Source organism: Pezoporus flaviventris, unplaced genomic scaffold (genome assembly GCF_033815535.1).
Source record: "Pezoporus flaviventris isolate CSIRO_AGI_PZ_B2104156 unplaced genomic scaffold, CSIRO_AGI_Pfla_v1 ptg000040l, whole genome shotgun sequence".
Classification (NCBI taxonomy): domain Eukaryota; kingdom Metazoa; phylum Chordata; class Aves; order Psittaciformes; family Psittacidae; genus Pezoporus; species Pezoporus flaviventris.
In genome coordinates this window covers 3,692,919-3,705,362 of record NW_026892588.1, presented here as the reverse complement: position 1 = coordinate 3,705,362, position 12,444 = coordinate 3,692,919, and the positions used below count along the sequence as shown (strand labels likewise).

Here is a 12,444-nt window from a genome sequence, read left to right as displayed (position 1 = left end):
ATTGTCTCCAGCACCCATTTTCTGCTGATAAAGATTATGGTACTTAAGAAACAAAACCAACAAGAAATCAGAACTACAAATGGCACTAAACCAATGGGATCAAATTCATTATGTTGAGCCTAATTGCAATTTCGTTACTGCAGATTTATTTCAATGTAATTCTATTAATATCAAAACTAGAGTAACAAAGTGATGAGTCAGGTCTGTTGTTTGCGGATCTCCCCTAGAGATCATCAACTTGTATACAATTGCATTCAAATGTAAATGACATGCTACTGCCTTTCTGCACTTGGTTTGAGGAAATCTGCATATGTTGGAGCCTCCGGGTAATTTGGATTGAAACAGCTGAGAAAATACTGTGTTACAGAGATAATGGGGATGTAGTCAAGTCTTAATTGTCTTAAACAGTATGATTTCTATTAATTTAAGGAGGAGAGTTATCAGTTCAGTTAGCCTGACAATATGGTAAAACTTTGAAGAAAGCTGCAATGTGCTGCAGATGCTTTGAATCAATTTAGTCGCTAACTAGAGTAAATAACTTCATTATTTAGTGTAATACTAAACGTCCATACAGAAAACTGCTGTGATAGGTTCCAGCTGAGAATATAGGAGTTGTTTGCAATGGAAATCTTGAATGAGCACGTTATTTTAGTATGGTAGTATTTAGGATTTTTTGTTGAACCTCTAGTGTGCTGGGCACAGTGCAAGAATAGATGACAGGGTGCACTTCATTGTCCCACACAATGAATATGCCATATAAAACACAACAGGTTGATCAAATAGGGCAGTGGGAGAAGAGCGGATGGGAATTGAGGGATAGGAAAAGATTCACCTAAACTCTCTTTCTGATCCCTCCCCCAGGCAATAAAGACCTGTTTCCAGCCATGACGGCTGCACACATAGGTGTGTACCCGTGCATGTGTGTTTTGTATGCCTATTTATGAAGCATGTTTCTCCACAAGGAATTGTTTAAGCATGTTTCAGTCATCATGTTGCGTATTGTTTGCAGTTTGGGAACTCCTGTTTCAATAGTTGTCTGCAGTGCTTTGGCCTTGAAACCTGAACTTCAACTTTCTCCATTATTACTTTGCCCATAAATCTGTCCATAACCCCTGAACAATGTTGTCTTTGAACTCAAATGCATCTGCTCAGTAAAATTCTCATCTGAGCTTTAATCTTCTCTCACCTTAATATATTTTAACTTCCCTCCTTATGGCCTGGCACACAAGCTGAATTTAATGGTGATAAATGTGTTCCTAAGTGTAAAAGGTATAAAGTGTACATTAGAGATTAATCTAAGCCAAATCCTCATTGCCAAGATGTTAAACTTGAGGGAAATTTGAGCTGGGAGGAGCTAAGGAGCCAACGGTTGTAGCTTAGGCCCATCTCTAATGTCAAGCACTTTCTGTTGGTTGGTTTTAAAGAGGGTGTATTTATATTAGGTGTCTTTTCTAGTACTGAACATTTAGATCATCACTGAAGTCACTTGTCTCAGTTTACCTTCGTACTGCATTTAAGAACAAAACAGAGTTGTTCTGCAGAGGTATTTGAGGGAAGGAAAAGAACAAACAAATCAAGGACAGAAAGCAAATGTTTCCAGCTCATATTTCCTATTTGCATGTTCTTGATGCACACAGGGAAGGTCATTGTAAGCGTGCTTCCTCTTTCAGAAGGGAAGTGGCCACTGTTCTTACTCACGCTCTCTGGCAGCAGGCAAGTCTATCAAGCTGTAACTCTGTTCCTTTTTTAAAAAGCCATTCATCTGCTGGTAAAATTCATTATTATCTAGGTCTGTTTTGCAGCTTCTGAATTATACAGAGCAGTACAATTTACTAATCTGTAAATTGGAGAAATAATGTGCTAAAATGTTTTCTAATTTGAATCATAGCTGTGATATTGGGCTTTTCTTGCTACTGGAAATAGAATTACTGTAACACATATGTGCATTTAAATGAGCTGTTGTAATTCCGAAATGAAGGTTTTCAGTAACATTTCTCCAGCGAGCTTGCCTCGGCCAAACCTAGCATTGCTCCTGTTGCACATACTGCATGTGCTTGATCTGGAGACCTTTTTAGGTGCCTCATAAACCTGCCTAGACGGTAAGAACTGTAGGACACACTGAGCCTCTCAGAAGAGGGTTTGTGCAGATACAATGTGTAAGACTATATATACAGCCTTGTAAAAATACACACAGGCAAATTACTTTTCTAGGAAGAATGCTTCTATAACCAGTAATTCAAAGAGAGTGTTCAGGAATATGCTTAAGTCTACTAAATAGAAATCTTTTAAGAATAAATTTTAAGCCTGCGTTGAATTCATTTGATTTAGGCATGTGCTCTGGTGTTCATGAATCATGACTCGTTGTCTAAGCTATGTGTCTTCTTCATAGGAGATTGCAAGCACTGAAAAGCAAAACGAAATTGCAAGGAGATACGTACTTGTGCTCAAATGACAGATTCTTTATCGAACCCTTAACAAGAAGCCACTGGCTTTTGGGATTGACTTTGGTTTGTTTTCTTTCTGTTCTGCTTCTCAACTCGTTCCCCCTCAAGACAGCACAGCTGGAGAGCATTAACTGAAAACAAATGATGCTGCAGAATATCTGCTTGCTCAGTGTTGCTTTTTCAGCTTAATTCTGCTAAATGATGCCCGGTTGAAGTTTTAAACTGTGTGTAACTGCATTTAACACATAAAAACCAGAGGTAGCTGTAAAACAATCGCCCCCTGTCCAGCACAAGACACACAGAGAAGGAAGAGAGAGGTTTACCCGAGTCCCTCCATGTATTCAAACTTTCTTGCCTTCTTTTCTCCTTTTAACATATTTAAGTTCGAGTACCAAATTTCTGTGGGATGTGGCTTAGCTCAGATGGGGGGGGGGGGGGGGTAGGGGAGGGGGTTTCTATGGTTTGTTTCTATGGTTTTGCTTCCCCACTCTGATAAAAGCAAGGTGCCTCTGTGGTACAGCATAAGGCCTTATTTGTTCTAGCAGACAACTGCTGGAGACAGTGGCTGTTTATCAGCCTTGACTGATAAAAAAAACATCTCACCATCTGCCACCCATTGCTCTTTAGAAGAAGGGAGGGCAATAGCTTCCAGCTGGGTATGAACAAGCTGCATGGATGGGAGGGTGATGCTCAGGGGCTGAAGGAGGGTGTGCGGTGCTCTTGGAGCTTTGTAGCACATGGCTTCTGTCAAGTTTGGTGGTAGTGTGCCAGAGCCCAGTGCTCTTGGGTTCTAAAACATGGGAATTAGGGCAAATGGCAGTGCTCTGTTGAAAAACCGTGGGATTCTTGAGTGGTGATTCCCTTGGATCACCTGAGCTGTAACTAAGATGTGATGTTCTAAGATGTTTCATTGGTGTGGTTTGCTGGGTTAGGCTGCAGAGCTTAGACATCTGTGGGTAAAATAGATAAGTGATTTCTTTTATCCTCTTACCCTCTGACTGATTTTTCATTGCTATTATGAGATTTATTAGCCTTTTTATGACTGGTCATAGCCTGCGTTCTTTAATATATTATTTGCAATTTCCTTTCTCTAGATAGTGCTGTTTAAGGCACACAACTCACATTTTCCATCAGTTGCATGAGGGAAGCCATAAATATGTCACAGGGGGTGTATTTATGTACCATATTATGTGGGGGAAAGAATTTGGCCTGTACTGTGTAAAATTAAAACAATAATTAAGCTTTGGCAAAAAGGTTGGAAGGAAAACTCCCGGCTTACGTATATTTGTGTGTTTATTATATGTGATAATTAAATGGGAGTTACAAATTTCTGCATACCCTAAATCACCCTCATGAAAACACTTGGGCCACATTACCCTTTAGCAGGTGCTTTCATACCTGGAGGAAGGGGGAAAACTCAAGTAAAAGGCTTAACAAAAATGCTGTCTGGAGCATAGTGGGTTGCAAGACTCCTTGCTGTGCACCAGGCTGAGGAAATTGGGGCTGTTCAGCATGGAGAAGAGAAGCTGCATGAAGACTTCAGAGCAGCTTCCAGTATCTGAAGGGGATCTACAAGGATGCTGGAGAGTGACTCTTCATCAGGGACTGTAGTGATAGAACAAGGGGGAATGGCTTCACACTGAAAGAGGGGAAGTTCAGGCTGGATATAAGGAAGAAGTTCTTCCCTGTGAGGATGCTGAGGCCCTCGCACAGGGTGCCCAGAGAAGCTATGGCTGCCCCATCCCTGGCAGTGTTCAAGGCCAGGCTGGATGGGGCTTGGAGCAACCTGCTCTAGTGGAAGGTGTCCCTGCCCATGGCAGGGGGTTGGAACTGGATGAGCTTTAAGGTTTCTTCCCACCCAAACCAGTCTGGGATTATTTCTTTTCTTTCTTTTTTTCTTTTTTTTTTCTGTATCTGACTTTAAACCTGCCTTACAGCAGTTGGAAGCAGTATCATAAATCCCTGAGTAGAAGTGCTTTTTAATAAGTTTGAGGCCCCAAAAAAGCACAGCGTAATATAGTTTGGTATCGTAGGTAGACTTGTAAAATCCTTATTTTTTGGTGATGACTCACAAAAACTTCCTTTCTTTTCTAATCGGTTTTAATTTCGTATTGATTGTGTTGTTTTTTTCCTCCCCCCAGACAACTCTTATTTTATAACTGAGATGAAAATACATTCTACATAGATTAAGGAAAGCCATTAACATTGTGTGCTGTCAGAGCTTTAAAAATTCCTTTAAAAACTGTGTATTGCCATTTGGCAAATAACTGTTGTCTGCTAAAAGCTGCTCTTTTGTATGAGCCTTATGTAACATTGCAGTTAATAACATTTAGTGTTATTGGATGCTAAATGACTTCAGTATCTCAACTATAAAAGCCTGTTTACAGAGATGAGGCAGTCTTGTTGGGGTGCCAGATTGTTAAATAACTGCAGGTTGCCAAAACTAAATGAACTTTTCAGCTGGTAATGATGTGCAAATTGCCATCGCAGATGCGTATTTACTGGGGAAACACTCACAAGCACATCGTTGTCTCTAGTTACAAACATTTCTTTGCCTTTGTCCTTAAACCGTGAGTGATACCATTGGAACGCATATATCCAGCTACAGAAGCAGCTCTTTTGTGTTATAGTTACTAAATAGCTTTTGTTATTTCATTAAATAAATATAATTTATTGAATAGCTATTTAAGCTATTTTTAAGCTGTTAGCTCTTACGTTAAATAGCTGTTTAAGCTATTTTGTATGCCACTTGGTGAAGTGCAGCTCTGCATGAGAAGAGGGGCTGTTGTGCCTTTACCCCCGCTCCCAGTCTTTAAGTTCTCAGTATGTGTAACTGCAGTGTAGGGAAGGGAAGTTCTGTGATGGAAGACCCTGTACTGCAGCCGACAGTGGGCCTGTTGCAGAGGAGTGGAATCAAAGGTCTGTTTCTTAACTGGTTCTTTTTTGTTGTTGTGGTTGGTTTTTGTTTAATTTTTGTTTTCTTGTACTGATCCAAAATTGGGAGACATGGGGTTAAGTTCTGACAGATAAATTAAGCCGTATTATTTTTTACACTTTTTTTTAATGCTTTATGTGTTTTACATATTTTATGTATGTTTTTATGCATTGTTCTGTAACGTGGCAGTTATGAGGAGCTACTTTGGGTGTAGAGCTTTCATAGTAAACTTTAAATGAGGAGATGATTCCTTAAAGTACGTTGCAGAGGCTCAGGGTGTATGTTACCCAACAAGCTGTAGCTGCTTTTTTCTCTGGAGCCTGAGAGGAAGCGCTGGGTTTCCTGTGCAAAGCTTGCTCCTGTGCCCCGGCGCGTCTCGCTTTGAATTTCTTAGCCTGGTTGGGAATTTAACACAAAGAGCCATTCTTGTGAATCATGTTTTCTTTACAGTTTTGCATTCCAGCTCAGCAATTCATTCCTCCTTTTCTCTGATGGCAAGAACATTACTGGAGTTCACATAACTTCAGCTAAATGGCTAGTTCATGTTCTGAGGGTGCTTGAACGCTCCAGTTCCATTCTGTTGTGGGTTATTCTAAAACCGCAACACTCATCATGCATATTAGGTATGCTGAGGAGCGAGAGCTCCTGAGAAGCAGTTCATGTCCCTGAATTTCAGACGTTTTCAAAGGTAAATATTTAATGTTGTAAAAGAGAGACTTTTTTCAGTAGCCAGACTTACCGCTTAACCATGTGGCTTCAAAATTCATCTTCCCATCTCTTGCATTATTCGAGTATTTTCTTCTCAGCGTTATTTGTATGATCTCAAAGGAAATGAGCATTTTGGAAATAGTGGTTTGAATGCTTGAATGTACTGTTGAGTGTTTTTGCATGCATCAAGTCTGTGTGTGTGTGTTTTAATGGGGTGCATAGCAGTGTATACTCAGGGTTGTCGAACTTTTCCTCTCCAAAAGGACCAAGGCACAGTGATAACTTCTGTTTCGGATTGAATTTCCCAGAAAACCAAAAGCATTTTTGGTGTTTGTATGTGTGTGAAAGAGATGGTTCAGCTGCTACAGCAGATGAGCAGCAACCTCTTTGCAGTGGTTCATTTCCTCACTGGCATGCTGTGCTGATGTTGCCCCACTTCCTTCTCCCCAAGGAGTTCCAGCACAGGAAAAGCCTCTCAACTGGTGGAGGACCATCTGCAGTGGGGGCATGGCAGAGTCTGGTCTTGGCACCCAGATATTAGCAGCCAGGCTGTGTGCCAGACCTTGGCACCTGATGAATGTTAAAGCGCCTCTGAAATCACCATTTGGTTATCCTTGGCAGTCTGATGTGCCTTTGCTCTGCCAGCTCCCAAGGCAGGGGACCTGTTGGAGCACTTGGTGGCACCCATCTCGCCCAGGGCCTGATGGGCTGGAGAAGGGTGCACAGTGGAGTCTGTCTTGCTGGGCTTCGGGGCAGGGTGCTGCTGAGGGATGCACCCAGATACCAGAGCTGATGAGCACTCCCAGCTGCTGTCAAGGGTCTATATAGTCTTTATACAAACTTGCTTCTGCCTCCTCCCCATGTTAACACAAATGCCTCCCCCTGGAGCTCACCCAGTTTTCAGACCCTAACTTGTGTGTCTGAAAAGCTGGACCTCTTTCCAAATGATCCTTCTTTTGTAATGTATGTAGTAAAACTGGGAGAGCTGATGATTGATGGGAGAATGCTTGCATTAAGGTACATGCCAAATGTTAATAATGCTTCTGAGCATTATTGAGTTAAGCTGCCCCCAAATTGCCAGCCTTTAAACAGTTTTACAGTTATCCCATAAACTATTTTAAAAACTAAGATTATTTCTGTTCCTGAATTTAATTTTTGAGCATTTAGGGCTCTTCACAGTTGCCAAATGCTATTATTACAGTTTTTCCTCAAGTTTGTACAGGGCTTACTCCAGAAAACAACTTTTATTTAGTATTGTAGGACAAACCTGTTCTAATTTTGTTGTAAGTTTGAACTTCTGTTGGATAGAAAGGAGAATAAAAAATACAGCTTTATTTTCAAGTTGCAGAAGCACATTCAGTGTGTGTAATTTAACAGCTGTTGCCAACACTTCGGGGCATTTTCTGTAGCATTTGAAAACTCCCTGTAGAAGTGAGATGAGAGATACTCATTTAGCATTTGAAGCTTGAAAAATATTCTAACCTTTCCTTAAATTGTGTTCTGAAGTTTAGGATTAACTCCCTGACTGGCTGCACAGATGGCTGCATTTTACATACTCCTTTAGGGGGCAAAAGAGACCACAGGGTCAGGTTAATGGCTTTAAGCACTCTTAGCCTCTATTTTATATCTTCTGACTGGGACCTCAGAGATTCTGGGAAGATACTCAGAAAATGGTTGTTTATGGTGTAGATCTTGTAAGATGTGTCATATTCCATCTCCTGGAACTCGTGAGTCGGTTTTGCTCCTACTTATTTAATCCCTGTTAATGAATTTTACAGCTTCATCCTGTAAGATTTAATGTTCACAATTCTGGTATAAAAAAAAAACAAACTAAGATCACCAGTGTATAGAAGATGTTACTTTATTACTGGAATGTGAAGGCTCTTTTTTTTTTTTTTCATCTTTTAATAGCCAAAATTATAGATTAAGTGTTTTGGTTTTTTTTTAATGGAGGAATAGACTCCATATGCAAGTCACTGAAGTGGTTATGAAGTTAAATAAGCTTTTTAGTCTTTCAGCGTACAACAGAATGCTTTCTAAGCTCTTTTGCCAGACACTCCTGGGAAACACCAGAGTGAACTGTGGACTAGACAAATCAAATGTGATGCTGGGATAAATGCTAGGAAGTCCATTAAGTGAGTGGTGTGTCACCAACCAGACATTTTTGGCATATAAAGCAAATCCTTCAATTGGATATTTTGTGCTTTGTAGTGATTTTTTTCTTTTTTCAAGTAGGTTTTAAAATAAAGTCAGCTTTATTTTAGCTGACTTTAGGATGGGCAGATTAACATAGTTTGTGTCAACCAACGTGGCATGTAAGAGAGCTCTTGATAACACCACAGAGTGCTGTACAGTGCTGTACAGTGTTGAGCACTTGTAAGTTGTCAAGTTTATAAAAGGTTATCATTAATATAATCACATGACTTTTTTCTCCCCTCCATTTGAAAGTACCAGTAACGTTTTAAAGGATACTACTGTTTTACCACGTAAAGAAGCAGAATTTCCTGTAGTCTCTTAGTCTCTCACCCTTTTAAACTAACATGTGCAACCAGATGCATCTGGTTAGAGTTTTCTTCAAGATAGTTATAACTGGCTAAAGGCCTCACAGCTTTATTCCAGTTCCTGCTTCAAAAAGATTTCCATTGCAAGCTCTGCAATCACAGGGGTGGTTCATACTACTATTAGATGGGAATTCTATGATGTTCCTGCAATTCTGTGCAAGTTTTGCAGGCCAGGATGCGATATAGTGGTGAGATGGTTTGAGATGCTGCAGATCACTGTGGTTGGGTCCCCAGTCTTAAGTGCTATCTGCCAGGCATTTCTGAAAGGTACTTACTTCTATTAAACTAAACAAGGAGGGTCTGCAGATGTTGTTTGTATATTTTGGGCCTGGTTGTGTGTACACATATGAGAACATTACCTGCCCCCCCCCCCCCCCCCCCCCTGCCCTCCAGTCAGCTGAATCCTTCTCCCCTAATTTGTGCATGGAGATGGAGGAATAGGTTAAAATTTCTCTACATTTTTGAGGGTGTTTTAAGTTTTTTGCTTCCAAGGAACATCCTAGAAAGAAAAACTGAGAGTGTGCTGCAGGAAGAGCAGTGTTTGCTGTGAAGTTTGGTTACCTTTAAGTGCCATTTCCAGTTCCTAAGATGTAAGAAGGAACTGGTATGTCAAGGTCAGAAGTTGCCAAAGTAGTTCACGTTAAGGCTACACAAGATGAATGTTGTGTTATAAACAAGAGTAGAAGCTCTTTGTCTTGTTAGACATCTGGGAATGTAGTAACTTCTTATGCTGCAGCTTGGTGAGCCTGAAGAGTGGTTTTGGAATATTATTTTAAGCCTTACAGATAAGGAAGCTCAGTCTGAAACTTCACAATCACTTGTTATGGGTGAAGTGCATCGAATTCTGTCTTTGCTTCTATTGATTATCTTAATTGTTTCATGGTTGGGTTTTTTCACAATACCATTATTGTCTTTATGGCTGTTTAATACAATCCACAATCTATGTTAATAAATAAAACATTGCCTGTAAATAGAGAGGCTGAAAAATTAACTCTCTTCTTTCTTGTTTTGCCAGCGGAACCCTTGCCTTTAATGGACCTGTGCCGAAGATCAATTCGTTTTGCTCTTGGCAGAGAACGCCTGCATGACATAGAAATTCTACCTTTGCCTCTGTCTCTGAAGAATTATTTACAATACCAATAAGACGTCTAGAACCCTCTGGCCTCACATTGGACTACATCAATGCAAATGGCAGAAAATTGTTTACAGCAAAATATAAATCTTGGTGATGGACACTGAAGTGTTATTTAATTTTTAATATATATTTTTTTCTGAACCAGTCAAAGCAGATCACTGTGGGGGACTACTAAAGAATGTGAAAACATTGATTTGATCGACATTTGTGTATTACTTGTTGCCTGTTTGTTTACAGTCCTAAAGGCCATTATTCTCATCTCTCATGTATTGGTTTATCTTTGTTGCCTCTGGTAAATGCCAGTAGAAAGTGTGACCTGCAAAACCCACTGTCGTGCAGGGCAGAGCATTCTTCAGTAATGTGATTTATTTTATTTCCTCTCTCCTACACCTCTGCCCAACAGATAAAACATAAAGTAGCAAAGGCAAAACCTTGACCGTGACTTTTATGTGTATTGTCTTTAGTATTCAGAGTTGTTGAGAGCTCTGAGTGTTCAGCACTCAGTGTAATCAGGCCTATAGTATTTGAAAGTTCTGATGTTTAAAAAAGCAGATTATTGGTTAGAAGAAGAGTATGTGATTTAAAAACACGAGGGGAGCAAAGCTGGTATATGTGTCAAATCTTCAGGTGTGGTTAACAGTAAGATGCAGTCCACTGTGTTCAAGACCAAATCTAGTCTCTCTAAAGTTCTGCAAGTTATAAGGAAGTGTTCACTATCCCGGGAATTTAGGATATTCGTACTTCAGAAAGCTTGTCACTTTTTTATTTGAACAAATTTATAATTTTTATGTCGTATGAACTCTTAAGTACTTGGTTCTCTTTTTAATGTATGTGTGGTTACAATGTTTATTTATCTATTTAGAGTCTGTGGAGTTCTCATTTAACTATTTCCCATCTTGGGGTGACTGATTTTGGGTTTTTTCCCGAACTCCACCTGAAATGTATTAATTTTTCAGGCTCATCCCATTTTTTTAAGATGCTGCTTTCTGTTTGCATTTCTTACATGTTTCAAGTTATCTGCCTGATCAGTTATCTAGTTTTTAAACTGGAAGTTGTTGTTACGGCAGGATGTCAAATGTTTAGACTGAGCTGCCTCCAGCGTATTTTAATGTGAATTTACTGATGAATGAGGAGAAAATTTCTAATAAAGTCTACTGTCCAAAATGAAACTCGTGTCTCCCTTGATGAAGTGCTGAATAACGTACCACTGCATGCAGAGTTGAAGTTCAGTTCCTCCTGCAGCTTTGCAGATGTTTCTGTTAGCACTTCTTTGGAATTGCTGCTTTGGGTTCACATGCAAGAGACGTCGCAGGCAGTGTCATGTCCTGTTCCTGGTTTATCCCACTCACTCTGAATACAGCTGTACTCCTGCTTTTAACACCTTTCTTGCCTTTAGTTTTTGCAGAGTTGTGCTTTGAGACTCCATGCTTTTGAGGCAGGTTGAAGTTTGACCACTAAAGCATGGATTGTTGCTCTTCTCTCAGCCCAAGAGAAACATGAGATAACCAAGTTACAACACCACAAGCAAGAGTGGAAACAACAAGGGCAAGGTAAAACAAGGATGTCAAAAACTAAATAAGTGATTTGCTTTTCTGGGCTTAACTATGTAAATTGATGGTTGTTTCAGGATCAACTTACTTTTTTGACTTGCTTTCACTTAAGGTGAGAGGTACATACTGTAGTCTTGCAAAGGGAAAGAATTACAGTTGTGATCTGTTTCTTACTTTTCCACTTGCTTTGTCTACCTTAAACCTTTTGTTCCGATAGGTATGTAGGAAGAAGGAGATAGGAGGGTATAAAACTCAAAAGGGAAGATACAGCTATGTCAAGTGATCTTTCATAAACAAGATAAACAGCTAGCTGTTCAGGAATGGTGTAGTGGCATAGTAATCCTGGTAGATCTTACTTTTCCACCACTGAAGCCTGTTTTAGATAAGCATTTCCTAAAATCAGTGTTTTACTGTATGTAACTAGATTTCACGTTCCTTTGAGTAATTGCAGTGGCACAACTCATAAGTGTTCTCCCTCTTGTTTCACATGACCCAGGCTGACAGCTTTTTAATGTGACAGTAAGGTGGGAACTGATACCATGAGACAAATTAATGGTGCCTCTGTATGTTAATTAACCTAATTATTTTACAGTTGTATTGGAATTTTTGTTGATGCTCCTTCTGCGATGCTTCCTCTAAACCAGAATTAGTGGGTTGCAACAGGAAGTGTTTTACCTGCTCTTTGGCATTTGTGTCTCTAATATGGCCCCTTCTTAGAAAGTGTTGAAGGTGCAGCATTCCTTCTGTTAAAGCTGTGGTTAAGACTTGTGGCTACATGCATCATACCTTCTCTTCCTTATTTTATCAGTATTGCACTTCTTCATCCTTCTGCAGCTCTTGTGAGGGACAGGACTTGATTTCTCCACTAAGAGGTGCTGCTTTTGTGATCACAATTAACAAGTGCTGTAACCTGATACTCTCAGCTTTTAGACTTACTGCAGCTGTAATTTTATAACACCTAAATTTGGGGTCAAATTTGAGAAGCCACTGTCTTTTGGTATAGCAGTTGTCACACTCATGTCCCTACTACTAGACTGACAAAGTCAGTGCTATGAAGGCTTAATTTCTGCTTCATATTGGACCAAGGGAAATGTATTGAAACGTCTGCATT

The 12,444-nt window shown here is 39.9% G+C and overlaps 1 protein-coding gene across 3 annotated transcripts in view; it reads left to right on the top strand.

The window, feature by feature from the left end:
- The window catches only part of SPSB4 (splA/ryanodine receptor domain and SOCS box containing 4), a 128,670-nt gene extending 117,718 nt beyond the window's left edge, over nt 1-10,952 (top strand). For all 3 annotated transcript variants that reach the window (XM_061465456.1, XM_061465457.1, XM_061465455.1), the window contains one exon: nt 9,664-10,952. In XM_061465456.1, coding sequence (XP_061321440.1) covers nt 9,664-9,791 — 128 coding nt within the window. In that variant the 3' untranslated portion in view covers nt 9,792-10,952. The remainder of the gene's footprint in view (nt 1-9,663) is intronic.
- Nucleotides 10,953-12,444: the final 1,492 nt, after the last annotated feature.